Genomic DNA, 26,050 nt, shown 5'->3' with positions numbered 1-26,050 from the left:
TTCAACTCTTTAAAGTTGCAAACATTAGCTATTATTTGTAACTGTTTCAAAGTTACACAAATTATCCGACTAGAACCTGCAACAATATCTGGACCACTTGACTAGACCTAATGCAGGACAACAATTCATGTGAGTCAGAATGTAAGCTCTTTGAGTTTCACTTGTGTCTTTGCATTTCCTGGTGCCTAGTCACACAATGCTCAGCTGGTAGCAGGAGTTTAACAAGTGCATATTAATTAATTAATTGATTTAAAGAATGAGAGAGATATTAGGAGGATTGGCTACAGGAAATGGAAATCTTTAGAAACCAAACTCTCATTTGTCTGAGATAACAAAGATGCTAGTTAGAGGCCATCTTTCCTCCCATTTCTCAGACCTAAAATAAAGTGAAACAAATTGCTCATTGAATTCCAGGGTCCTAGGTTTGACATTATCCCTTTAAAGGTATTCATGGGCTTACCACCCTGTGGAATGATGCTGGAGAAAAACTATCCTTCACTAAGCAAGAAACCCCTTTATGGAGGGTCTGGATTAATTGGGAAGAATGACTGATCATTACCTTTTGCTCCCAGAATGGCTGCCTGTTACTCAGGAAGGGCAGAATGACCTTTTACTGGTGGGGAACCCTTTCACTGGATGTACGCTGAAGTCTTTCCAAACTATCAAACTGTGATTTTTTTTGGATTTTGTTTTGATACTGATACTAACAAATAGTATCAAATCTCAACAACAACAAAAAATTAGATCAAATATTTATAAGTGCTTACTATGTGCCACACTGTATGTTTTAAGATAAATATGATCTGGATTTATTTTTTTTCTCTCTTTAGCTCTAATTCTTCTTTCACAACATGACAATATGAAAATGTGTTAAATATGATTATATATGTATAATCTATATTATCAGATTGCTTGCTGCCATGGGGGAAAGGGAGGGTGGTAGAAAAATGTGGACCTCAAAAATCTTAAAAAAAGATGAAAGTTGAAAACTATCTTTGCATTTAATTGGAAAAAATTAAAATAAAAAAACAAAAGCAAAAAAATGATCTCATTTGGTTCTCACAACAACACTTGGAGGTAAGTGCTAGTATTACAAATGAAGAAACTGAGGCAGACAAGATTTATGTGTCTTCTCCAGAGTCACCTAATTAGTGTCTGAAGTTGTATGTAAAGTCAGGTCTTTCTGACTCCAAGTCTGGTTCTCTATCCACTATGGCAAGTAGCTGCCTCAATAAATGGTCACACCCGAAGTGTGTAGGCACCTTAGTTACTATGTAGAGTTTGAAAGAAACAAAGTCACAAAATCTTCTTCCTTGTCCTTGAGTCCAATTCATGTCTGATCAAGAATTCCTCCTGCAACATGACTAAACCAGTCCAGCCTTTGATGAAAACCCTCTGACAAAGAATCCACAGCCTCTTTGAGGCAGCTGGTGCAGGTTTTTCCAAAATGACATCATGTACCAATGGCAGGTAAGTGGCACAGTGGATAGAGGGCTGGGTACAGTTAGGAAGATTGAGGTAAAATCCAGTCTTCTATGCTTACTAGCTATTGAACCTGGGCAATTCCCTTTATCTGATTGCCTCAGTTTATTCATTTATAAAATGGGGATGATGATAATAATGTCTACCTCCCAGGGTTGTTTGAGGATCAAATGATATAATATTTGTAAACCACTTAAAGTGCATTTTAAATAGCAATTCTTTTTATAATTCTCACTATTTTAAATTGTTTTGTAATAGGAATTATTTCCTTATATTGAACTGAAATCTGCTGCTATAATTTCTACCCTCTGCTCCTAATTCTTCCTCTGGGATCCAAGCAGAATACAGTTAATTCTTCTTCCTCATAACAACTCCTAAAACACTAGAATATGGCTATCCTGTCTTCTTCATATCAATCCCTACCTCAGATCTTTCTTCTCCACGTCAAATGCCCTGGCTCCTTTAATACATCTTCAACATTATTTTCTAATTAAGTTCTCACTCATTGAGCATGTCCTGTAAGAAGCATTTGTATATGCTTCCTGGTGTTCACTTACCAGCCTCATGGCAACTTTGCATTTCTGGGCATTGCATTTCCCATTTGGAGAAGAGGAGTTTGCCTCAGAATTACTATGGCCAAAGGTGAAAAGGTCCAAGATGGCAGGGTGGTCCGGGTCTCGATTATCAATTACCACTAGGGGTGTGTGGTTCCAGATGGTCAAATTCAGATCTTCTGTGTAATTACCATGGCCAGGACCAGACTCAAGTGTTAGAATACTCTGTAAAGCTGCCTCCATCAGGTCATCCAGATCCTTCAGAAGATGTTTTACCTTAGAATACCTATGGGAATAAAGTATGCCATGAGAGTGAAGGTAGCAGTTGCCTGTTGTACCTGAGATGACCTAATTAAATAGTTTGTAACTGTAACTGTATCATCCTGACTTCCTGTAGTAGGACTGTTATTCCATTTAAGAAAATCAGAATGTTGGTGACTAAATATAAGGACAGGGTCAAGAGTCTGGGAGAGGGAAGGAAAAAGGACTGAGGAGGGTTAAGTTGCTGACATTAAAACCACAAAAGAGAAGACCCCTCCCCCCAAACCCTCAGGTGGGTGTGGAGAGCAGGCACAAGTTGGTGGCTGTGCCATCTATCACAGGTTGGAACCAGAAAGATCTGCAGTTGGCTGTTCTGCTTGGCTGCTGGGGTCCTGGGGTGATGAACAGGGCAAACAAACCAGCCTGGCAGACAAGTTATAAAAATCTAATAGCTCAAGATTTTGTTTGTACAAACCAGACACCACCCTTTTGGTGTGCAAGTCAAGGGAGGGGAAATTTAAGGAAATCTTGGCTGGTGTTATCTACACCTGTTCCAAGTCCACCCTAATAGATTTTACATGGGGACAAAGGGAAAAGAATTCATCAAAAGGAATACAGAACCAATTCTAGGTCCATATTCTCCCCAAATGGGGGTGATATCTATCTGTATACATTTTGCAGGGGAGAGGACTAGAATCCCAGTGAGCAATAAAGTTTCTAAGTAGAGGTTTCTGAGATTCAGATCTAAAATTAGACACAGACAACCACATCATGTCTGTTACATAAATGTGAACCCTGATAAAAATGAACACAGATAAAGAGAAGATGGAGGCAAAGGGAAAGGAAAATGACTCCCTGGAGCCTCAGTTTTCCCATTTGTAATGGGTCATATGAAATGTTTATAAAGTGTTTTGTGAATCTAAATTATTATTTTTTAATAGTCTATAAGTCTACATAAATTTTTTGGAAAGAATCAGAGGAACATAGATTTAATGCTATCAGGAACCTAGAAATCATCTAGTCCAAGCTTTTTATATTATTTTCAGTTATTAAGCATTTATTTTTGTTCCTTCCCTCTCTCCTTTGATTTACTGATGAGGAAACTTGAATTCTGGAGACATTAAATGATTTGTCCAAAGCTATGCAGTGATTAAGAGTCAGAGGTGGGATTTGAGCCCAGGTCTCTTGTCTCTGAATTCAGATCTATTGTGCCATGTTGCTTTCCTCTGAGGTCAGAGAGTTGCAAGTTGCAAGAGGAAGATCTTAGGTTAGCTAGAAGGCTGTGTTTCCTAATATTAGATATTGGTTAATACTAGAGAATCAGAATCTCCTTTGTCTGAAAAAGGATCTTCACAAAGAGTGTCTGAAAAGTCTTAGTACAATTTTCATTTATTAAATCTTACAAGTTGTTAAATAATTAAAGGTTAAAACTGCACTAGGACTTTGAGACTTCCTGGATATCCATTTGAACAGGAACAGGGTGATGATTGGATTTTAGCAGGGTCCCTTTCAAGCAATGAAATGATCTAAATATCCACTCCCCCCACTTTTTTTTTTTTTTTGCAAAAACAGAACTATTTCCTAAGTGTCTGGGGAAAGCTTCCAGAATTCCCTGTAGTGTGTCCATTATACCATCACCACTCTTCAGTCTCTTCCTCTAGAATTTGTTCCATTATGAGCACTGACTATTTTTGGAGTTTCCTTCCTTGACGTTTCCCCATCTTTTAACCTCTTCCTCATCCCTGTGCCACCAGTTTCTGCTAGGATATGTAGATAAAACTCACCGAAAGGGACTGGCGTTGCAGATTGTGACTGCTGGGAATTCCATGGCTTTGAAGCCAATGGAGAGGGTCACGCTGACCTCCCATTTAAAGTATTTACAAATGAAGACACCCCATTGCCAGAAGACCAGGGAAGCAAACAGCAGGGTGAGGATAAACCACATCATCTGCTTCTTGGGCCCCTCAGAAATGATGCGTTTGGGTCCATGGGTGTTAGTGTTGTCACAGTACCAAACCAGAAGCTCCTTGTAGGTGTAGCCTGGCCCTTTCTGCAGGCGATGCAAGCATTTCACTAGGTATTTTTTCACATTCATGTTTGGTGCTTCTTCATGGGACCTGGGAGTCAGAGAAGACAGGGGAAGAAAGGCACAAAAATTAATTTCAGGGTTTTACTTAACAGTTTTTTTTTTTGCCTTTTTTTTCAGTCTTGACACCAAATGCCAGATAAACAGATAACCCTTCAAACCTGGACATATCTTCAAGCATCTTTAGGTGGATCCCTCCCATAGAATGTCAACTCCTTGAGGGCAAGAACTGTTTTACTTTTGCTTCTGTAGTGACAATTCTCAGTACACAGCAGGTGTCTAATAACTGTTGTTGATTGTTTGAATGCTTTTCATGTTGCTCTTGTATCTCTAACTCATGTGACCTTAAAGGCAGAGAAGTAGAATGATGGAGAATTTTATGGGACTTATAGTTAGGAGGGAGTTGGCTTTGAATCCCAGGTATACCTACTATTTGTAATATGGTCATGAGCAAGTTAATTTTCCTTGTCAGTTAATTCATCTGTAAAATGAGGCTAATAATCTTTGCATTATGTTCTGCTTAGGAAAGAAGGTACTCTGTGAAGGATCTCAAACACCATTACTACCAACACCACCACCACCACTATTACCACCATGTCATTTCTGCATATACTTTCCACCACTCCTGTAATGGAATCCTCTCTAAGAATTTATTCTATGAATTTTATTTATCCTATAAATTAAAAAACCCAATAGAATGACCATTTCTGACAGTGTATACAACATTTTATCACAGTTATCTCTCCCTGCCCCCACAAAGAGAAAGATCTGCTTCACTGTATGTCCTTTGGGATCATTGCTAGTTTTTCAATTACTCGAGGTCTAGCTCCTTTTTATATGGATCTTTTCATTTATGATGAGAATTCATAGTGTTCTTTCAATTCTATTTATTTTGCTAGGCATTAGCTGAAATAAATTTACTAGGTTTCGTTAAATTCCTCATATTTATCATTTCTTGTTTCACAAAAATACCCCTTTACATTTGTATTCTGAACTGGGCTTTGAAAGAGGGAAAGGTTTTTGAGAGGGAGAGATGAGGAAGGAAGGTAAAGAGAGGGTGGAAAGGCTATCTCTTAGGTCTGAGCAAAGATTTGGAGGTAGGAAAGGACTGGATGACTATAGGAAATGGTAAGGGGTATGGAATGTCAACTATTTGAAAGGGCATTATAAGGCTGGAAAGGCAGGTTAGGGCAAGATTTTGGGAGACTTTGAATTCCAAGTTGAGAAATCGAAACATCACTCAGTACATAATGACTAAGCAATGTTTACAAAATGGTACCATGTCATTTTTGGAATATGTTAAATTATTTTTGTATTTTACTTTTATATTGATATTAGTATTTTTAGGAATGTACACTGTTGACATACAAAAGGAAATGAGGTTATTAACAAATTAAATATAATAAGATATGAGAGATAAGAACAGAACCAATACCACCTAAGGGAACAAAGGTGACAGGAAACTTCTAGGCTCTTAAGAAGAGTTGTTACTATAACTAGGTGATGAATTTGACTCAGAAATCCTTGGCAAAAAGAAATATAGTGAAATGTAGTTTTCATTTTAAGATCTAAGAAGGTATTTTCCTTCTTAGACATTTTCCTAGTACTAAACAGCAAAATTTTGTCTTCTTCCATCAGTGAAAGAGACATTGAATAGTGAACTTTCAAAAGTTTTATAAGTGATACAAAATTACCATCATGTAGATAATTCTTGTATTGACTCTTGGGGTAGGCAAATAGACAATGTCAAGGTTGCATGTGTCTGTGGGCTCTATGAAAGAACCTCTTGAATATTTTTTTAACTAGAACTAGGATGATTTTATTGTAATACTCTTCCAGGAAGTCCCTCTACTAATGCAGATCTGTACCTGCTTTACTCTTTTAAGTTCTTGTTTAAATAATAATAGTAGTTAAGACATATAGCCCCTGGAGATCTGGCCTTTCCTGAGATCCTCTCAAGTTATTTTGGGAGAATAACTCTTTTACCCCTTTATGTTTGCTACTTTATGTTCATTTCATGGTAATTTTCTGTTTGTGGAGAAAATCTGGAGAGCCTGTAAATTTCTGATCTACTCCACAATCTTCAAATACTTAGGGATTGCCAGTCATTATACTAAGTAAGCACTGAGATACAAAAAATACCCACACAAAACTGAAAATCAGAATTCCAAACCTTAGGGTCAAATCAGCAGCAAAAGAAAGAGGTCAGACTCTCTGCCCTCATGGACAATCTTTCATTCTTTAACATTTCACTTTTTCTTTTTCTCTCTCCTTTCTTTCCCTTCCCCTTCCCCTTGATAGTGAGCAGTAATCTGATATACATTATACATATACAATTGTATTTAACACATGTCTATATTAATCATGTTATGAAATAAGAATCAGAACAAAAGGAAAAAAATATGAGAAGGAAAAATAAAACATAAAACAAATTTTAAAAAATTGAAAATAGAATGCTTTGATCTCTATAGTTTTTTCTCTGGATGTGGATGGCATTTTCCATTACAAGAACTTTAGAATTGTCTTTGATCATTGTACTGCTGAGAAGAGCTATGTTTATCACAGTTGTTCATCATACAATGTTGCTATTAATGTATACAATATTCTACTGGTTCTGCTCACTTCACTCAGCTTCAGTTCAGGTAAATCTTTCCTGATTTTTCTGAAATCCACCCACATGATTTCTTACAGAACAGTAGTATTCCATCACATATACCACAACTTGTTCAGCTATTCCCCAGCTGATGGGTATCCCTTCAATTTCTTTTTTTTTTGCTCTTGCATGGCAATTGGGGTTAAGTGACTTGCCCAAGGTCACACAGCTAGATAATTATTAAGTGTCTGAGGCCGAATTTGAACTCAGGTCATCCTGACTCCAAGGCTGGTGCTCTATCCACTGCACTACCTAGCTGCTCCATCCCCTCAATTTCTAATATTTTGCCACTACCGAAAGAGCTGCTATAAATATTTTTTGTATAGCATTACTATGTCAGTTCTCTAAAATGAATCAAAAATACAAATTTATTTCAGCATTATTGATGTTGAATGCTTTTTAGCATTACATGAATTTCAAATTTCTTCAGAAACAGTAAGAAGACAGACAATCTCACACTTCACAATAACTCACAAGCTACCACTTTCACCAAATCTTTGTTAAGGTAAATCATTATATGTAAAATATATTTTCTGGTGCAGTGGGAACTGTGAGAAGAGAAGGGCTGGTTTGCACCACCTTCCACTACCTTTTGCCATGACCACTGGCCTTTTGTTTTGGCCTGTTTCTTTTTAGGGTATAGCAGCACACTGGTACCATTGTACTTAATACTGCAGTATTAAGGTATTTCTTAACCATTTAACATGTATAAAACTAAGCTTTTTCAATGCATCACCTATAAAGTTTATGAGTATTATGCCCCTAATGCCTCCAAAACACTGTGGTTTTTCCTGCTTTATTTATTTGTATAGCATAAATAGGTAGCTTTTTGGATAGCGCTGCCTATATACACCTATAGCGATGCCAGAAAATGCTGCTCTTCATTCACATTGTTATTTGTTTTGGGATGAATTGTCACATGTTACATGAAAATGCAAAGCCTTCAGGAAATGGTAGTAACAAAAGATTAATTTTTCAAATCTTACTTAATGTCTGCACAGACTTTGATAAGCTCTGCCTTCTACAAAAAGAGAACATCAGATTAGGGAAGGGAAAAGAAATAAGCAGTTTACAAATATCATCCTTACAATAACCCTATGAGGTAAATGTTATCACTATCCCCATTGTACAGTTGGGGTGACTGGTTATTTAACTTGCCCATGGCCACACAGCTAGTGAATATTTGAAGTCAAATTTGAACTCATCTTCTAGACTTCAGACCTAGTACTCTAATCCACTGTACCACTCAGCTACCTTTAGCAGTATTAAAACCTAGATATGGGCCATGTGTATTTTCATTCAAGTTTGCTGTGTTTATGCTAGGGTATAACCAAGATAATTGGATGGAGAATGGAATTTTATGATTAATTGAGGGTCAACTTAAAAATCATTTTTATTTCAGTTCTCTTTTGAGAAATAAACGTTAAGAGGAGGCATTTTGCAGATGAAGAAATCAAAGCTATTTATAGTCATATGAAAAAATGTTCTAAATCACTATTGATTAGACAAATGCAAATTAAAATGACTCTGAGGTACAGGTACCAGAACACTGAACACAGTAATAATATAGTTGGGATGATCATCTAAAATTGACTTAGTTCTTCTAAGCCATACAAATATTATCCACATAAAAAGAAAGTCTGTATGTGGAGTCTGAATGTATACTGCATACTATTTTCACTTTGTGTGTGTGTTTTTCTTTTGTCCTGTTTCTTTTTTCACAACATGGCTAATTTGAAAAGATATTCTAAAGAAATGCTTGTTGACTAACTAAGAAAAGAATGATGGATTTGGAGTCAGAAGACTTGGGTTTGCTCCTCAGCACTGATACTACCTATTTGGCCTTAGACAAATCCCTTAATATTGATTAGGCTTCTCATCTGAAAAATTAGAAAGTAGATCAAGATGACCTACCAATGAAAATGTTCTAGTTCTATTCTTGCCTAAATTAGGATAACTGAATGGCTAAGAAGGAATTTGAATTTCTGTAAAGTACAATGGATTCAGATTCACAGGATTTGGGAGTGAGTTCCTGAATCTGAGCTGTATTCTGAGTGTGCCTTGGTTGGTAGGTTACTTCATCTTTGAGCTTTAGTCTCCTTATTCATAAGAAAACATGGACTATATATTTCTTAAGGTTCCTTCCTGTTCTCAGACCTATAAGAAGCAATTTTCACAAGTGAGAGTCTTATAGGGCCTTAGGCAATGACCTGAGGTCCTAAACCTCTTTGAATTACATAATACCGTTGTTTGTTTAGTTCTCAGAGAGCAGGACATTAGGAAGGTGATATCATGTCTTGTAAGTGAATTGGATTTAAAAGGGGAAGGGTTTTGCAAAGTCACCAGCCTCATTGTCTCCTCTGGAAATGTCTGGGTCAAGTGGCCAGATATTGATCAGGAATACTGTAGATGGCCTTGGATGTAGTAAGGTTGGAGAAAGCATAGTACATTAGCTGAATAGAGTCAAAGATTGACAGAATCATAGAATTTCAGTCAGAAAGGATATCAGTGGCCATAGCCTCTAGTAGTTCAAAAGGAAATTTCTTTCATAAGCTCGGACACCTCTGTCTCTCTCCATAGGGGATTCAGTGAATAGGATGTTAAGAGTCAGGAAGAACTGAGTTCAAATCCACCCTCAGACATTTACTAATTGTGTGATCTGAGCATGTCACTTAACCTCTGTTTTCCTCAATTTCCTAATCCAGAAAATGAAGATCATAATGTACTTAACCATTCAGAATTGTTTTGAGGATCAAATATGATTAATACAAAATGTTCTAAAAATCTTAGAGAATTTTAAGTTTTAATGTGCAACCCTAAGACTTTTGGAGTATAGTATTTGTTTGACAAGTTTGCTTCACAAAGTTTAAAGTATATCAATGCCAGAAATCACTATCATCATTAATAATGATGATGATGATGATGATGATGATAAGCAATCTTCCACTCCTCAGTGTCATGCAAATAATTAAATAAACCAATACTTTCCCTCTACAAGCAGAGCTCAGGAAAAATTCTGTTTAATTGAAGGTTTATGTTAATCAGAGTTTCAACCTTTCTCTAAAGATATGAGATCACTTTATGGACATGATCTCATTCATTCTCATGGCCTCCTTTTAAAAGTGAGTAGGTGAAGGTATAATTATCCCCATTTCACAGATAGGTAAGTTAGAATCCAAAGTGACTTGCCCAGAGACACAGTGAGTCATAGGCAAAACAGAAAGAGAAGTCAAGTTTCCTGACTCCCAGTTGGCCGACAGAAACTGCCATATTACATTCAAGTTGAAAAAATGCAAGTCACAAAATTTGTAGTAAAGAAAAAGAAGTCTAGCTGTGTGTGTATGTGTGTGTGTGTGTGTGTGTGTGTGTGTGTGTGTGTGTGTGTGTGTTTGTATGGTCTACCTAAAAGCAGTGAGTAAAGTAGAGCAATGGATATAGTGTTGTGCCTGGATTTAGGAAGATCTGGGTTCAAATCCTTTCTCAGATACTTCCTAGCTATATGTTGTTGGGCAAATTGCTTAACCTTGACTGCCTCAGTTTCCTGTAAGGATGAAATGAGATATTTGTAAATTGTTTAGGTGCTAAGACTTTTGGAATACTCTGACTTTATCTAGTTTGATTCTCAGAAGAATCCTTGTGGGATAAGTATTTTAAATATTGTATAGACAACTAACCAGGTGGCACAGCAGAGAGAAAGCCATACCTGGAATTAGGAAGACCTGAATTCAAATCCAACCTTGTACCTTTCTTAGCTGTGTGCCCTAGTTAAGTCACTTAATTTTTGTTTGTCTCAATGTCTGAATCTACAAAATAGAGATTATACTTCTCAGGGTTACTGTAGGGATAAAATGAGGTAATATTTGTAAAGCATTTTGCAAACTTAAAAGTACAATATAAATGCTAGTTATCATCATCATCATCATCATCATTTTCATTATCATCAGAGAGGTATTTAGGGTCTCTCAGGAAAAAGGTGATAGAAGTGGGACTCAAGCCCAGGATTCTTACTACAAATTCAGTGTTCATTCCAATATTTCATGTGCCCAGATACACACATTTGTAGTCATTTGGTGCTGCCACCTCCTGGTCTGTCCCCTTCTTGGCAGGGTTATGCACTGCTCTTCGTTGTGGCTTATTTTAGCAAGAAGTTATGGCTATGTTCAATTTCTTTTCACATAACTAAAAAACATAGCTTTTAATTACAGTACTATCTAATTCTTATTTCCCAGAAGCTTAATGCCATATGCTTCTTAACAAAAACTCTACATCCATCAGAGATTGGAGCTCTGATAATAATGCTTTGACAATGATTTGAAATGTCCTAGTTATTTACAACTTTGGGCATCTTTCACTGATTCAGCAACATAAAACAGTGATGTGATTTGAAGAAAAAAGGATTTGTTAAACTTTAAACTGGATGCCCTCCTCTCTAGCAGGTTCCCCTGTTTGCCAAGGGTTCTGAAATTTGTTCAACCTGGTGGAAGTAGTAATGTTTTGTCAACAACAATGAACACTTTATTGACTGCCATTGAGACAAAGTGGCAGGAATCGGATTTGCTTCAAGGACTGGGTAAAGCTTGCTTTCCCTTTCTTTTCTTTTTTTTTTTTTTAGGTTTTTTGCAAGGCAAATGGGGTTAAGTGGCTTGCCCAAGGCCACACAGCTAGGTAATTATTAAGTGTCTGAGACCAAATTTGAACCCAGGTACTCCTGACTCCAAGGCCAGTGCTTTATCCACTATACCACCTAGCCGCCCTTGCTTTCCCTTTCAATGCAGTTTTGGTTGGCTACTTTAAGGAGCTAGATCCCACCTGTATGAATAGCCACCTAAGTTTGTCGGCTGATCAAGTTCATGAAGCAGTGTTATACTCACTAATGTGTGTATCATTTCTTACTTGTCAGTAGAAGGGGTCTTTTATTTTTATTTTTTATATTTTTTTGCAAGGCAATGGGGTTAAGTGGCTTGCCCAAGGCCACACAGCTAGGTAATTATTAAATGTCTGAGGTTGGATTTGAACTCAGGTACTCCTGACTCCAGGGCCTGTGCTCTATCCACTGCACCACCTAGCCTCCCCAGAAGGAGTCTTTTGAAGAGGTGGTGGGATCTTTTCTGCTCAAGTTGCAGATATTGATGGTGGAATTCATTGCCAAGACTTTCCATCTGGGGTAGCTTGGTGATGCAGTGGAGAGAACACTGGTCCTGGAGTCAGGAGGACCTGAGTTCAAATTTGAACTCGGACACTTACTAATCTAGCTGTGTGATCTTGGGCAAGTCACTTAACTCCATTGCCTTGCCAAAAAAAAAGACTTCTCATTTATTTGCAAAATCTTGCTTTTATTAATAGCCTTTGTCTTTAACATTACCTGCATTTGTGAATATACTTCTCCTCTCTCCTCTAGCCAATGAAGCATCTCTTACAGAAAATAATAAAAAAGAAAGATAAATTGGGGGCAGCTAGGTGGTACAGTGGATAGAGCCTCAGCCCTGGAGTCAAGTGAATCTGAGTTCAAATGTGACCTTAGACACTTAATAATTAATTACCTAGCTGTGTGACCTTGGGCAAGTCACTTAACTCCATTACTTTGCAAAAAGAAAACCCAACCAAAAAGAAGATAAATTAAAGCTGTGCAGCAAAATCACACAACACATCAACTGTGTCTGACAGTATGTGCAATATTACCCAACATTCCTCTAAGGAAACTTAGAGGTTCATCTCCTCCAATCCCCTCATTTTTCAATGAGGACTCTGAGGCTCAGAAAGGATATATGATTTATACAAGATCCCAAAGTAAGCATCAGAACGAAGATTTGAACCCAGGTATTCTGACCCCTCATTCAAATATTTTCTCTCTTCCCCTCCCCCCACCTCCACTGCCCAAGGCAATGGGTTTAAGTGACTTGCCCAAGGTCACACAGCTAAGTAATTAGTAAGTGTCTGAGGTCGGATTTGAACTCAGGTACCCCTGACTCCAAGGCTGGTGCTCTATCCACTGTGCCACCTAGCTGCCCCTAATATTTAATCTATAATGTTAGAAGCCATTAGCATAGACCTAAAGCATAAGACCAGAGTTCAAATTTCTGAGTATTGTTTTCTTGTTGTTTATCCTTCACTCTTGAAGTGGACCATGACATCAGAAAGGTGATGCCATAATTTACAAGTGAATTGAATGAGTGAGGAAGAAATGGACAAAGTTACCAGCCTCATTTTTTCCTTTGGAGCCACTGGATCAGGCAATTGGAGAGGGCCCCACATGCAGTGGGAGACCTTGGCCTTTTTAAGCTAAGGTCTTTAACAGATCTCAGTGTGAATGAGGAAATATCCATTCAGTGATTAAGACCAGGTAAGAAATGAGGAAAAGAATGGCCTCTTTTACTTAACCTTAAAAAAAAACAACAAAAAACTAAACCCTCAGGGGATACTGACCAAAACAGAACAACTGCTACTTATAATATCTCAGAGCAATCAGGGCCCAAAGAGTGACCCTCTGGACTTGAAACTATTTTCCTTAGACTCCTAAGGAAAGACAAATTTATAGAATTTCATAAATAAGAAAAGACTCAGAAATCATTCAGCCTAAGTTACCCATTTTACAGAAGAAAGAACTAAGGCAAATTATTGGCTATCAGTCCTAGAACTCACATCTTCATGCTCCAATGTAATCTAGGGCATTTTGGGAAACTTAGAACACTTTACCCCTGCATTGGAGGGCATTGGCTTCTGTAATGGGAACCTGATGTCTTGAGTTCCTCTATGCTCAAAAGGAGCCAGTTAATCACATCACAATTACTTTGATTAGTTTCTAGACTATATAGGAAAGTTTATCAAAGAACTATACAAAAATCGCGATGATCAAGTATGGGAGGGAGATAGACCACTCAGGTGATTTCATATTTTGACATTAAATTTCTCAAAACCACAGAAAATTAAACAAGCTCAAAAAAAATAAAGATTGAGATTTGAAAAACAAGTATTTGTTCCTTCTAAAACCCTGGCTCTGTTGATTATTAACCAAGATTGCAAAAAAGTAATTTAATTGCAGAAAAGTCAATTTCCTCAATCTGTAATATCAGGGGGGATGGATTAAATGATATCCACAGTCCCTTTCAACTGACACCCCTCTCCTTCCCACTCCTTCAACTTAAAAGAAAAACAGAAAAAATAATAGAAAAATAAGACTCTTGCCACAAATATGCATAGCCAAACCAGATATAAATCTTATGAACCTATCATGTTATTATTTTTTAAAACTTAATTTTCTTCCACATACCCCACAATCCAGTTACAATAATCTATTTTCAGTTTCTTGAACACTCTAATACATCTTCCATCAGTACTTTTTCATTGGCTGCTATCCAGACATGGAATGCTCAGTGCCCTCATCGCTGCCTCTATTTCCCTGACTTTCTTCAAGATTCAACTCAAGTCTCACTTGCCAGTATCTTATCTTCTCAGAGTCCTTTTCATCTACTCTCTCTATATATTTTATTTATCTAGTGATTTACTTCACTTCCATTAGAATGCCTACTTCATAAGAGCATGACTTGTTTTCTCCTTTCTTTTAATTTTCAGCCCAGTATCCAACATAACATAAATGCTTACTTAATAAATGCCTATTGATTGACTAAATACACTTGTCAGTGACTCCAGATCTTAGAAAGATTTCCACATGTAACAAGCCAGTATTAACTCATTTAAGCATGACAAAAATTGTTTTAGGTTCCATGAGCAGATACAATCTCATCACCAGAAACTTAATGATGCTAGACTGATTCTCTGTGTTAAGGTTCACAAAAGTCTACCACTGACTGGAAACTGCTAGGAAACACTAGAGTGGAATACCACTGAGTATATTTTGTTGTATCGCTGAATGTTACTGAGGACCTAAAATTCTGAGGTATGCTAGATGAATGGTAAAAAGAGACCTGTAGAGTCAACTTAATTCTTGAGAGCTGGTAGATAAGCACAAATGTTTAAACATGTACAAGTTTTACGCAAGGTACTTGAAAGCCATTGGTTTGCTTCTTACCTCTTAATCTTATTTGTGTCAGGATAAGATGAAATAAACTGTTATTGGTGACTCAGAGACATCCTGCCTTCCCTTCCCACTTTAAATAGATACTGCCTTGTATCTTATGGAGCAGTTCCTAATGAGCCTGCCCTGTGGTTTTCTATTTGCTAAATGACAGCAGAAGGTTTTGGAAATAAATCAACCCCTATCACAGGAGGCTTAGAATGACCTTTCTACCTTCCACATCACCTTCAGGTCCAGAGGAAGATGCCAGGAGAGAACTCTAAAACATTTAAATGGCCACAGAAAAGACAGATCAAAACATTCATTCGTTTCATTTGGCTGAAATCCAGCATTACAAACCCTGTTGGACCTGCCTGGGACTATAACCCAGAGTACCACTGGTATTGTTTTTGCTTCCCTGTACTCCTTTTTGGCCAAATAAGATCTGTAGATTGTAGGCTATCTATATTTCATGGTATGGTGACAAACTTCATAGTCTCAAACCTCAACACACTTGGCCTTCATCTTCTCTGGTCTGAGTTCTCAGATGATTGTAGAAGACCAAGGAAGTGACCTGGGTTCTCTATACATTTGAATTGTATTCCTACCACAGCAAATCAAGGCTTGAGGATCAGAAGTTTGCTTGTAAGATTATCAAAGTGAAATTTTCATCTGGGGTGGCAAATTTGTCCTTTGCAGTACAGTTACTGTTCAGATGTAAGCAAAACCCAGTGCTGAACAGTTTCCACATCATGCACACAACCTTCCTCCATCCCCTTCTCCCCACCTAGCACCTGGAGGCAAAATAATTCTAAAGATAAAGCTATCTGTAGATATCTTATAGTTAATATATGATTTATTTAACCATGTTTCCTGAAGATTGCTAACCACTTTTCTGATAGGAACACTACGATACAGAAAGTTAGACACAAAATGGGAAAGCAAAAGGCTTTAGACATTGTACAAAGTGAATGGCCTGTCCCTGAGTGATTATCAATTTAAATGTGAAAAATTCCTTACAATTTTGCCTAAGTGCTAAAGATACAAAAAAAAAAAGGGGGAGAATCTTTGCCCTCAAGGATATTGGAGAAACAATATATAATCATATTAGTGAAAACAATATATAATTTCATTGTATTTTGTGGGGAGCAGAAGGGTAGCAGCAGTTGGGAAGTGGACTAGAAATCAGAACTCATGTAAGTAGTGGTACTTACTTAAGCTAAGCTATGAAAGAGGTTAGGGTTTCTGAGAAACAGGTAAGGAGGGAGTACATTCCAGGCAATATCCAAGAGATAGCACATACAAAGGCATGGAGATGGTGAATGGAATGGCACATGGAGGGGGCAGCAAGCAATTTGGTTTGGCTAGACCACAGACCATGTGAAGTGGGGTAATGTCTGATATGTTTGGAAAGGTCTGATTGTAAAAGGCTTTAAATGCCAGATGGAAGAGATGGTCCTAAAATTGACAGGAAGTCACTGGAATTTCTTGAGCAGAGGAGTGACAAATATATTTTTTATATATATATATATTTTTTTTTTTGCAAGGCAGTGGGGATTAAGTGGCTTGCCCAAGGACAAACAGCTAGGTAATCATTAAGTCTGAGGCCGTATTTGAACTCAGGTCCTCCTGACTCCAGAGCCAGTGCTTTATCCACTGTGCCAACCAGCCGCCCCAGGAGTGACATATATTTTAACCTATATTTTAATAAACTCAATTTGGTAGCTATGTAGAATATAGACTGGAGAGGAGAAAGACTGGAGGCAGAAAGACCAATTAGAAGACCTTTGCAATAGTCCAGGTTGAAAGGTGATGAGGGCCTAACTAGGGTTAGGAGAGAGATGGCAACAAATGCAACAGAGAGAAAAAATTAACTCATTCTTTTTTTAGTTGTTTTTAATGGGCTGCACCTCTTTGTGAAAGAGAGTAAGCCTAAGAATTAGGAAGAGCTGGGTTAAAATCCTTCACTTGACCCTTGCTGGCTGTGGTCCACTGGGCAGTCCCTTATCTTCTCCTTATCCCCAGGCAGCTTTCTAGGGCTATAACTTATAAAACAAATATAGATCTGCAGTGGCAGAAGGAATTCATTTCCCAGAAATTCTCTACACTAAAGAAATCATGTGTCCTATCCAAAAAACTTAACCAACCCTCTGAACCTGTAAAATTCCCCTGTGAAGTGGAGACACCAAGGGAAGACAAACAAGTTAGGGTTCTTAATACTTACCTTATGTAAATAAAAATAGCTCATATTTATATAGTGATTAATAGTTACAAAACCCTTTCACTTCCATTATCTTATTTGATCCTCACAATAGGACTATGAGGAAGAAAAGGCAGGTGATGGTGCCCCCAATCCCTTTCTTTTACAGATGAATTCCTGAACATAGGGACCCAAAGATTTCCTGAGTATAGTCCTGCTCCCATCATATCTATTCCTTGTTTCAATATTTCTTTTTGTTTGTTTGTTTGTTTCATGTTTTATTACTCAATCCAAGCAAATAAGGCAAGGGGGTAGTTAGCTACAAGGTTGTTTTATATATTTAGTGAAAAGAACACTGTTCTGGGAGTGAGGAATTACAGATTCTGATGTGAGTTCATGATGTGACAAAGGGCACATTTCTGAGGTTCTTAGTTTCTTCATCTGCAAATTGAAAGAATCAAATTAGATCATAGGGTCATAAAAATAATTTCCTTTTTTGTCTTTGTGTCTCTAGCACCCAGAATAGAATATGGCAGATATGAAGCATTTAATGAATGCTTGTTGATTGATCATAGGGTTAGAGCTGGAAGAGGCCTTTAAAGCTCATAGGAAACAGAATCAAAGAGATAAAGAGACATCTAGGTGGTGAAGTTGATAGAGAGTTGGACTTGGAGTCGAGAAGACCTGAATTCAAATTCAGTCCCAGATACTAACCAATGAAGTCACTTAACCTCTATCTGCCTTGGTTTCTGCAATTGTAAAAGGTTTCTACATTTTCTAGATGTTGACTAGAAGAGATAATCTTGTAACCTTTATAGTGAATTGCAAACTTGCCCCTAGATTTCAGTCAAAGCTACACTAGTCTTTACTATTGTTCTCTGATTGCCTTCTATCTTTCTCTTTTCTAGCTATTGTTGACATAATCTTAAATCCTCATTTGCTTTCTTTCCTTAATGCTCATACTAGTCTTTATCTAGTGTAATCCCAATTACATGGGAACAAGCTTCATCCATAGAAGTCAATTCATTTCATGGCATCCTAGGCATCAACCCAAAACTGGTCCACACTGCTTTAACATAGCCTTGCAAGTGTCTACTCAACTGTCAAGAATGGGTAGAAAGCAGTGACAACAAACAGGAACATTGTTTATCTCTTACCTTTACTTATCCTACTGGGGCCAGATTTCCTTTCAAGAGGCCCCAGGGAAAGGCCTTCTCTGTCAGGTCATGGAGAAGCTTGGGTAATAATCCAACATGCCTTATGAAACAAAAAAAAAGGTTGCCTTCCTTGGCAAAATAAAAATCAAGGAATCAAGAAAGGATGGCAAAGCTAAAATTACTGAGAGGACTGGATAAATCATTTGATCCTGTTGGAAATAAACCTAGGATCTCAAAACCTTTACTAGTTATTCTTTGAGGTGATTTAAGACTGCCTTTAGGGAGAGGGAAAGGAGAAAGAGAGAGAGAGAGAGACAGAGAGACAGAGAGACAGAGAAAGAGAGAGATGAGTAAACAGGTTGGTCATTTTATTGGTTTATTTTCAAACCAGGTTTAACAGAACATAACAGAGTTGTGAGCAGACATTGAGAAGTGGGAGAAAAAAAGAGAACCCTAATATTACTTTCATCTAATACTCAACTTTTCCATCACATTGTGCTTTGGATAAAAAAAGAGGCAAGTGGGAAGAAAAGAGCTTATATTCATAGTAGAATATAGACTTTTTTGAGGGCAGGGACTGTACTAATTTTTTTTGTCCTTGTGTAACAACAAAGTACCTTTCACACAGGAGATAATATGTTTGTTAAATCAAATTAGAAGATTGGGGGAGTCAGAGAAAGAAGACATGGGTAAAAAGGGAAGATGGTATGAAATAGGTGACAAGTTTCCAAAAATATTCAAATGGAAATATTATTCTGAAACTGTCATCTCAATCACAGATTATCTGGTCTACATCCCTACCTCCCTTGGGTCATAGTTATAGAGACAGAAGGGACTCTATAGCTCATCTGGTTTAACTTCCTCACTTTACAGGTGAAGAAACTCAGGCAAAGAAAATTACTGATATTTGGGGAGTAAATGGAAAAGTTTGGATTTGAAGCTCTCTTATATTATATCAAGTTGCCCCTCTTCGTATCCTATGAAACTTCCACAGAAGAGAGCCTACTCTGCTTCCAGAGCTGACCTATCTTCACACTTGGAAATATATCATGGTCAAGAAATTCCTCCTCACATCTAACCTAAATTCAAGCTCCATCTAAAATTCTATAGTATAAATGGAGACTAGTTGGTCTCCATTTATTCACCACCTTCCACATAATAAGTTTTTTTTGAAAATGAAAGTCTCCATACCACCAATAACAACAAGTTTCCATTTATACCCACATTACAATCCCATAAGACAGGCAACATATATATTATCCTCATTTTCATGAGAAAACTGAGGTCCAAAGAGGTTGAATGACTTGTCCAAGGTCACATAGCTGGTAAGTCTTGGAGCTTGGATTTTAACCCAGGCCTCTTGATTTCAAGTTTGAAGTGTTTCCTTCAAGTTTCTGAACTGAGCAACTCATGTTCTTTTTACTTAATTGTTGGGGTTGGGAGTGAGGGCAGATTGAGAAGGGAAAGGTATTGAGTTGGTCTTTGGGTTTTTTTTTAAATAAACGAATGAACATGCCAAATAACAAGTCAAATCAGATCAATAAATGATAAGCACTATGTTAAATGCTGGATGATCAAATACAGATTTTTAAAGTAAAATTATAAGAACAGGAAGACTTGATAGGTATCATGATTCTAGTAGTCTGCTCCTTGGGGACAAAGGACCAAGCACAAGTCCCTTAACTTCCCTGATCCTTATGTGAGGTAGCTAGTGAAAACTTGTAGTTAAGAAGCCCTGAATTCAAATACTCCCTCAGACATTAGTCTTGTGAATTCACCTCTTTCTGCCTCAGTTTCATCATTGGTAAAAATGAGAGTAATGTAGTAGCTTCCACATAGGATTGTTGAGAGGAATAAATGAGATAGCATTTGTAAAATGTTTTGCAAACTTTAAGGCACTATATAAATGCAAGATGCTGTTGTTGTTTGGGAGCAGATGCTTTTACCAGTCTGGATTAGACTAGACCAGTCGCCTTTGTTCTTTTTCCCAGCAGTGACCCCTTCAGTCCACTTCCTTAATCCACAAGCAAACTGGAAAAAGATTTATGAGCTGACAAGGGACAAAGGAGAGGGCTGCCTCTGTGCAGAAATGACTTAGCAGCTGAGAGATGACCAATCCTGGGCTTTCAAAAGCTATAAATCATACTTAAGACCTAAAAAGGAGAGAATCAAATAACGCTTAATCTGAAATCTAGTTAAACATGTGGGCTCAGGTCCTGTGGTTCTCATTGAATGGCTTGGAGCAAGTACATAGGCAAACTGGTCTTGGCTTTGGTGCTTCCTAGTCTTGGTCTAGCCCAGCTCCTGAAGTGCACATTGGACCAGGCCATTGATGATATGAAGGTACTGAGGGGAGAAAGGGCCATTCCGGTACAGAGCAGTCCTAGCTGACCTTGGAGGGAGACCTCCAGTAAATTCCTCTAGAGTTCAGCCATAGACATGAAGGGAGCATCACTCCACTGTTCGAATCAAACTGAAGCTGGAATCAATTCAATCAATCAATAAACATTTACTGAACCTCTGTGGATACAAAAAGACAAAAGACAATGCTGTCCTCAAGGAGTTTACAATCCAATGGGGAAGGCACTGTGTAGCTACATACAGGAGAAATAGGAAATAATTAAAAGGAAAACACCAGAATTAAGGGGGGGGGGGGGTTGAGAAGGTTTCCTGTAAAGATGGGGTTTTATTTGATACTTAAAAGAAACCAGTGGTTGGGTGCAGAGAGGGAGAATATTTCAGGCATGGGCAATAGCCAGAGAAAATGTATGTAAGGAACTGTGATGAATCTGAAATCTTACTTGGTTAATTAATTGTCTTACTCTTAGTTCTGGCAGGTTACTTACCAAGAAACCCCTCAGGGGAGGGGAAAACAAGCTAAAGAAACCTTTTAGAATGAAGATTAGAAGTCAGAGCACCTAAGTCAGAGCTAAGGAGTTAGGGTTTCATTTCAGTCACTTCTCAACTTTGACTCCCTGAGCCTTACTTTTCCCTCATCTGTAAAATGGACCTAATGACTGATACCTGCACCTTAGTTCTCTCACAAATTTGTGAGGAGGATCAAATGTGATAATATATGTGAAAGTATTATGAGACCTAAGTAGAAAATAAAAGTTTGTTTTTCTTTTTTCAATGAGGGAGATGGAAGGAAGAGTCAAGTCAATAACAGACATGGTATCAATTGCTGGAGATACAAAGAAAAGAAAATCAGGCCCTGCTCTTAAAAAGCTCAGAAATCGGGGCAGCTAGGTGGCATAGTGGCATAGAGCACTGGCCCTGGAGTCTGGAGGATCTGAGTTCAAATCTTACCTCATACACTTAATAATTGCCTAGCTGTGTGACCTTGGGCAAGTCACTTAACCCCATTGCCTTAAAAAAAAGCTTGGAAATAAAATCGGGGAGACAAGTAAAGAACTATGTTCAAACTATGTAAGAATAAATTGGAGACCATCTCAGAGGAAAGGTACTAGTATTAGGGGGACCAAAAGGAAAACTGGGAAGCTAGAAAATAGAGATGAGGAGGGGAAAAATTCTAGGAGGATAATTAGTGAAAATACTCATTAGAAAATATCATTAATTGGGGCAGCTAGGTGGCGTAGTGGATAAAGCACTGGCCTTGGAGTCAGGAGTACCTGGGTTCAAATCTGGTCTGAGACACTTAATAATTACCTAGCTGTGTGGCCTTGGGCAAGCCACTTAACCCCATTTGCCTTGCAAAAACCTAAAAAAATAAAAATAAAAATGAAAAAAAAAGAAAATATCATTAATCATAGAAAAAAAGATGAAGACTCAAGTGTAAAAAGGACTGGAAAGAGAGGAAGGATTCAGGTTGTGAAGGGTTTTAAAAGTCTAGAAGAATTCATATCTCACTAATAATGGGGAGATTATTAAAGGAGGGGAGAAAAAGTATTGATAGAGTCATACTCATACTTTTAAAGAAGATCATTTCTATACCAGAAGCAAGCAGACCAAGAGAAGACTATTGCTGTAGTCCAGGAGTGAGGTATTAAGGGCCTGTACCAGTGGTAGCAATGTCAGAGGAAAGAAGGGAGTATGTAGGAGAGATGTTATCAAGGCAGAAATGATAGGACTGGGCAACAGAGTGGATATGGGGACAGAGGAGGGAAGAGAGAGAGAGAAGGAGTCGAAGATTTCACCTAGGTTTTAAGCCTGAGTGGTTGTGAGGACAGTAGTGCCTTCCATAGTAAAGAGAAAGGTAGAAAGAGGAGGCAGTTTGGGAGAAAGATATTAAGTTCAGTTTTGGACATAAAAGAGGAAATAAATGCTTATTAATTGAAAAAAAGTTTAAAATTTAAAATTAAAAAATTAAAAATAAATTTAATTTAAAATTGTCTGAAATTTAAAAAATGAAGTGGGACATAAAGAGAATTTCAGTAGAATGAGCTCCTTGACTGTAAGAACCATTTGTTTTTATCTTTGTTTCATCCATGGCTTACATATTGACTGGAATATATTGGATCTGAAATAAATGCTTGTTGAATTGAATTGAAAGTAAAGTTTAATGTCTATGCTCTATGTCACTATCAGCAGATTTTTTTTTTCCATTAGTGCCACACAACAAGTGAAAAAAATTACAATTTTCTTCAGGTAATGCTTTGCTTATGTAGTTAGACCACAACATGTCTGTTGGGGAAAGATAGGATTGTGCATACATGTGGTTTGAATTTAACTGATCTTGCCCAATCACTCTCCCCTAAGTGATAATTAGAGTTCAAAGCATGAATTTTGCTATGAAAAGATTCTGCCACCAAAGCAACAAATGAATAGTAGAGCACTCCTAGTGAGGCAAGTGGTTGACATGAGGGAAATTGGCTTACTCCTACAATTTGGAATGGTTAGTTTTTCTGTTCTTGATGTAGACTCATGAAATGTTAGTAACTATGTCTTTCAGTATCCTCATTTTACAGATGATGAAAGTGAGAAGGGTCTTGCCCAGTACTATCCAGCTAGTCAGTAGCAGAGCTCAGATTAGAGCTCATTTCTCTTGGCTCTTAGCAAAGGAAACAAGCATTTATTAAGGGTCTACTGAAATGTTCCAGACACTGTGTTAAATACTTTAGCTGTACCATCTTATTTGATCTTCATGACCACCCTACAAAATATTACTACCTCTATTTCACAACTGAGAAAACTAAGGCAGGTAGAAGTTAAGTGACTTACCCAGGGTCACAGCTGGTAAATGTCTGAGGCTTTTTTTTGAACTCATATCTTCCTAACTCCAAGTCTAATGCTCTATTCACTATGGCACCTGACGTTTTAGCCCAGAGTAATGTCATTTCTATGCTTTCCAATTTTAGATGTTGCTTCCCTTCTTAATATAGGATCCAGAGCCAGGCTGTTATGTAGTTGATTACCACCATTGATCAAATCCTTATATGTATTTTTTTTAATCTACCTCAGTTTGCCCCACCTCCACCCATGCATACACACTCTCCTCCCCTTCAGAAGCTTTCCAAGAGGGTGAAAAAAGAGTCACTTGACCCTGAATTTCCCCAGGTACCAGTCATCTTTTCTTCTTTCCTCATTCCTAACTCTGAGCTCCTCCTCCAGGTCTCCTAACTCTCCACCTCCTCCTTGTCCATCCAGAACCCTCAATTCCAGTCTCACCCTGTCTGCCTTCTCTTTTACTGGCTCACTTGACTTGACTGTAGTATATATTCTGGAAGCCTCTTTCATGATCTTCTCTCACTTTTTCTAGAGGTCTCTGAAATCTCCTATTTCACCTATTCCTGTTTCTTCCCTTCCCTAGATCTGGAATGAATTGCCTGAGGTTAAGAGTTTTTGGTATGGGGAGTGAGGATGGATAATCTGTAAATAGAGAGCACTAATACAGTAGAAGATGGAGAGGACAGAAGGAGTGATTTTCCTTATATCTGGACCCCATAGATACATCAAGAATTTAATTGTTCCCAATGAGCACCAGGGCACCAAAGTACAAGGTTGTAAGGATACACACACATCACTTAACAGGAATTTTCATATATACCTTGGTTTAAAAAGCATCGGCAAAACTCAACTTGATTTAGAATATGTATATATGATTATGTATGTATACATGCTTCCATGTCTAAATGATAAATGAAAAGGGAAAAGTCAGTAAGGAGAAAGAAAAAAAAGGTAAAGGTTTTCTAATTTTTTCCCCCTTAAATGAAAATTCTTTTCACTTCCTAAGTCTCAACTTCAAGTGCCTGCTTTCCTGCTCCTCTGAGATTCAACCGGATCACATGATCAAGGATCCTGGCTCAAGGTACTGCATTCCCTGGACTGGGCTAAGGATTAGAGAAAGAATCAAGTGGCTAAGCTGCAATGCATTTTGGAAACCTGTTGCCAGGTACTGGGGTCTGACTAGAACTACCCTAACCAATCTTTTCCTCAATGAAGGAAACTCACCCCAGCTCTGCCCCACTCTCCTTTCCTTCCCGTCTCCCAAACTTCACCTTCTAGAGAAATATTTATGAGAGAATCCCTGGGGATGGGAACTTGTATAGGTAACAGCACAAGGATGTAGGGTCTAGAACAAGGCAAAACATCTGAAGTATTTAGAGCTGTCTGACTTTGCATCTTCTGTTGGGGAAATTAAACTCTATTCTTGGAAAAGGAAAGCTTGGTGGTTAACCTGCAAAGTGAAAAATAAGAAGCCTCACATAGACCTTCAGTTAAATTAAACAATCAAAATCAAACACCAAAATTTTCCATTTTCTTCCTCTCTACTGCTAAAAGTGGAGAGAGGATAATAGAAAAACCAGAGTCCTTAGAAATGAATAACATCATCATTTGCTAAAAGAGAAACTGAATACCTTGGCCCTTTTTTCCCCCTAGAGCAAACAAGATCTATTGTTCATATGCAAAACTGATATATGCTTTTCCATCCAGGTTGGGGAAATAGATTTCAGAATGACTTGGATTTATTTGGAAGGCAGTGGACTCAGAAACTTGCAGAGTCTGGAAGCTTTCCCAAACTTAGGTGGGAATCCCTAGCCTGTATGAATTGTGAGCATAGGAGAAGAGGTATTTTCAGTGATAAGACTTTCAAAATCAAATTGTAGCACCTAAGGGGAATTCCTTAAGCCAGAGATCACTTTAGGTGTTTCTGGTTAGAATTGAGTTGGCCAGTGAAGGGAACTGATGCTCAATAGGAAGAGTGGAACATGCTATAGACCTAGAATCCTATCTTTCTGTTGGGTTTATTTATACCATTATCCCAGAGAGCTTCTGCTGCTCTTTTCTCCTTGGTGTCAAGCCCTTGAGTCTCTTTTTTTTATTTCTAAGAGTGAAATAGAATTAACTCATTTTGAATCAAATAATTCCATCTTGGTTTTAATAGGGTTCTTGTAATTTGCTGGAATAAGCATTAATAAAATTGCTTATATCTTGTTTGAATAGATATTTCTTTCTCTAGCTTAATTGCACACATACATATGTATGGATATATATGTGCACATATACAGATATCTTTAAAATTGATATCCTAAAGACTTGCATGAATTGCTGCTGAATGAGCTGAGCAGAACCAGAAGAACATTGTATACCCTGTCAACATGGGGTGATGATCAACTGTGATGGACTTGCTCATTCCATCAGTGCAATAATCAGGGACAATTTTAGGGGATCTGTGTAGGAGAATA

General features: G+C 37.8%; 1 protein-coding gene across 2 annotated transcripts in view; it reads right to left on the bottom strand.

The window, feature by feature from the left end:
* Nucleotides 1-26,050, bottom strand: part of SCNN1B (sodium channel epithelial 1 subunit beta) — a 74,884-nt gene that overhangs the window by 31,863 nt on the left and 16,971 nt on the right. For both annotated transcript variants that reach the window (XM_074196232.1, XM_074196233.1), the window contains exons 2-3: nucleotides 4,082-4,414; nucleotides 2,040-2,322 (exon numbers count right to left, since the gene is read on the bottom strand). In XM_074196232.1, coding sequence (XP_074052333.1) covers nucleotides 2,040-2,322; nucleotides 4,082-4,392 — 594 coding nt within the window. In that variant the 5' untranslated portion in view covers nucleotides 4,393-4,414. The remainder of the gene's footprint in view (nucleotides 1-2,039; nucleotides 2,323-4,081; nucleotides 4,415-26,050) is intronic.

The sequence above is a fragment of the Macrotis lagotis genome, chromosome 8 (genome assembly GCF_037893015.1).
Source record: "Macrotis lagotis isolate mMagLag1 chromosome 8, bilby.v1.9.chrom.fasta, whole genome shotgun sequence".
NCBI lineage: Eukaryota > Metazoa > Chordata > Mammalia > Peramelemorphia > Peramelidae > Macrotis > Macrotis lagotis.
The sequence above is the reverse complement of the archived record's forward strand: the minus strand, read 5'-3'. Positions and strand labels throughout refer to the sequence as shown.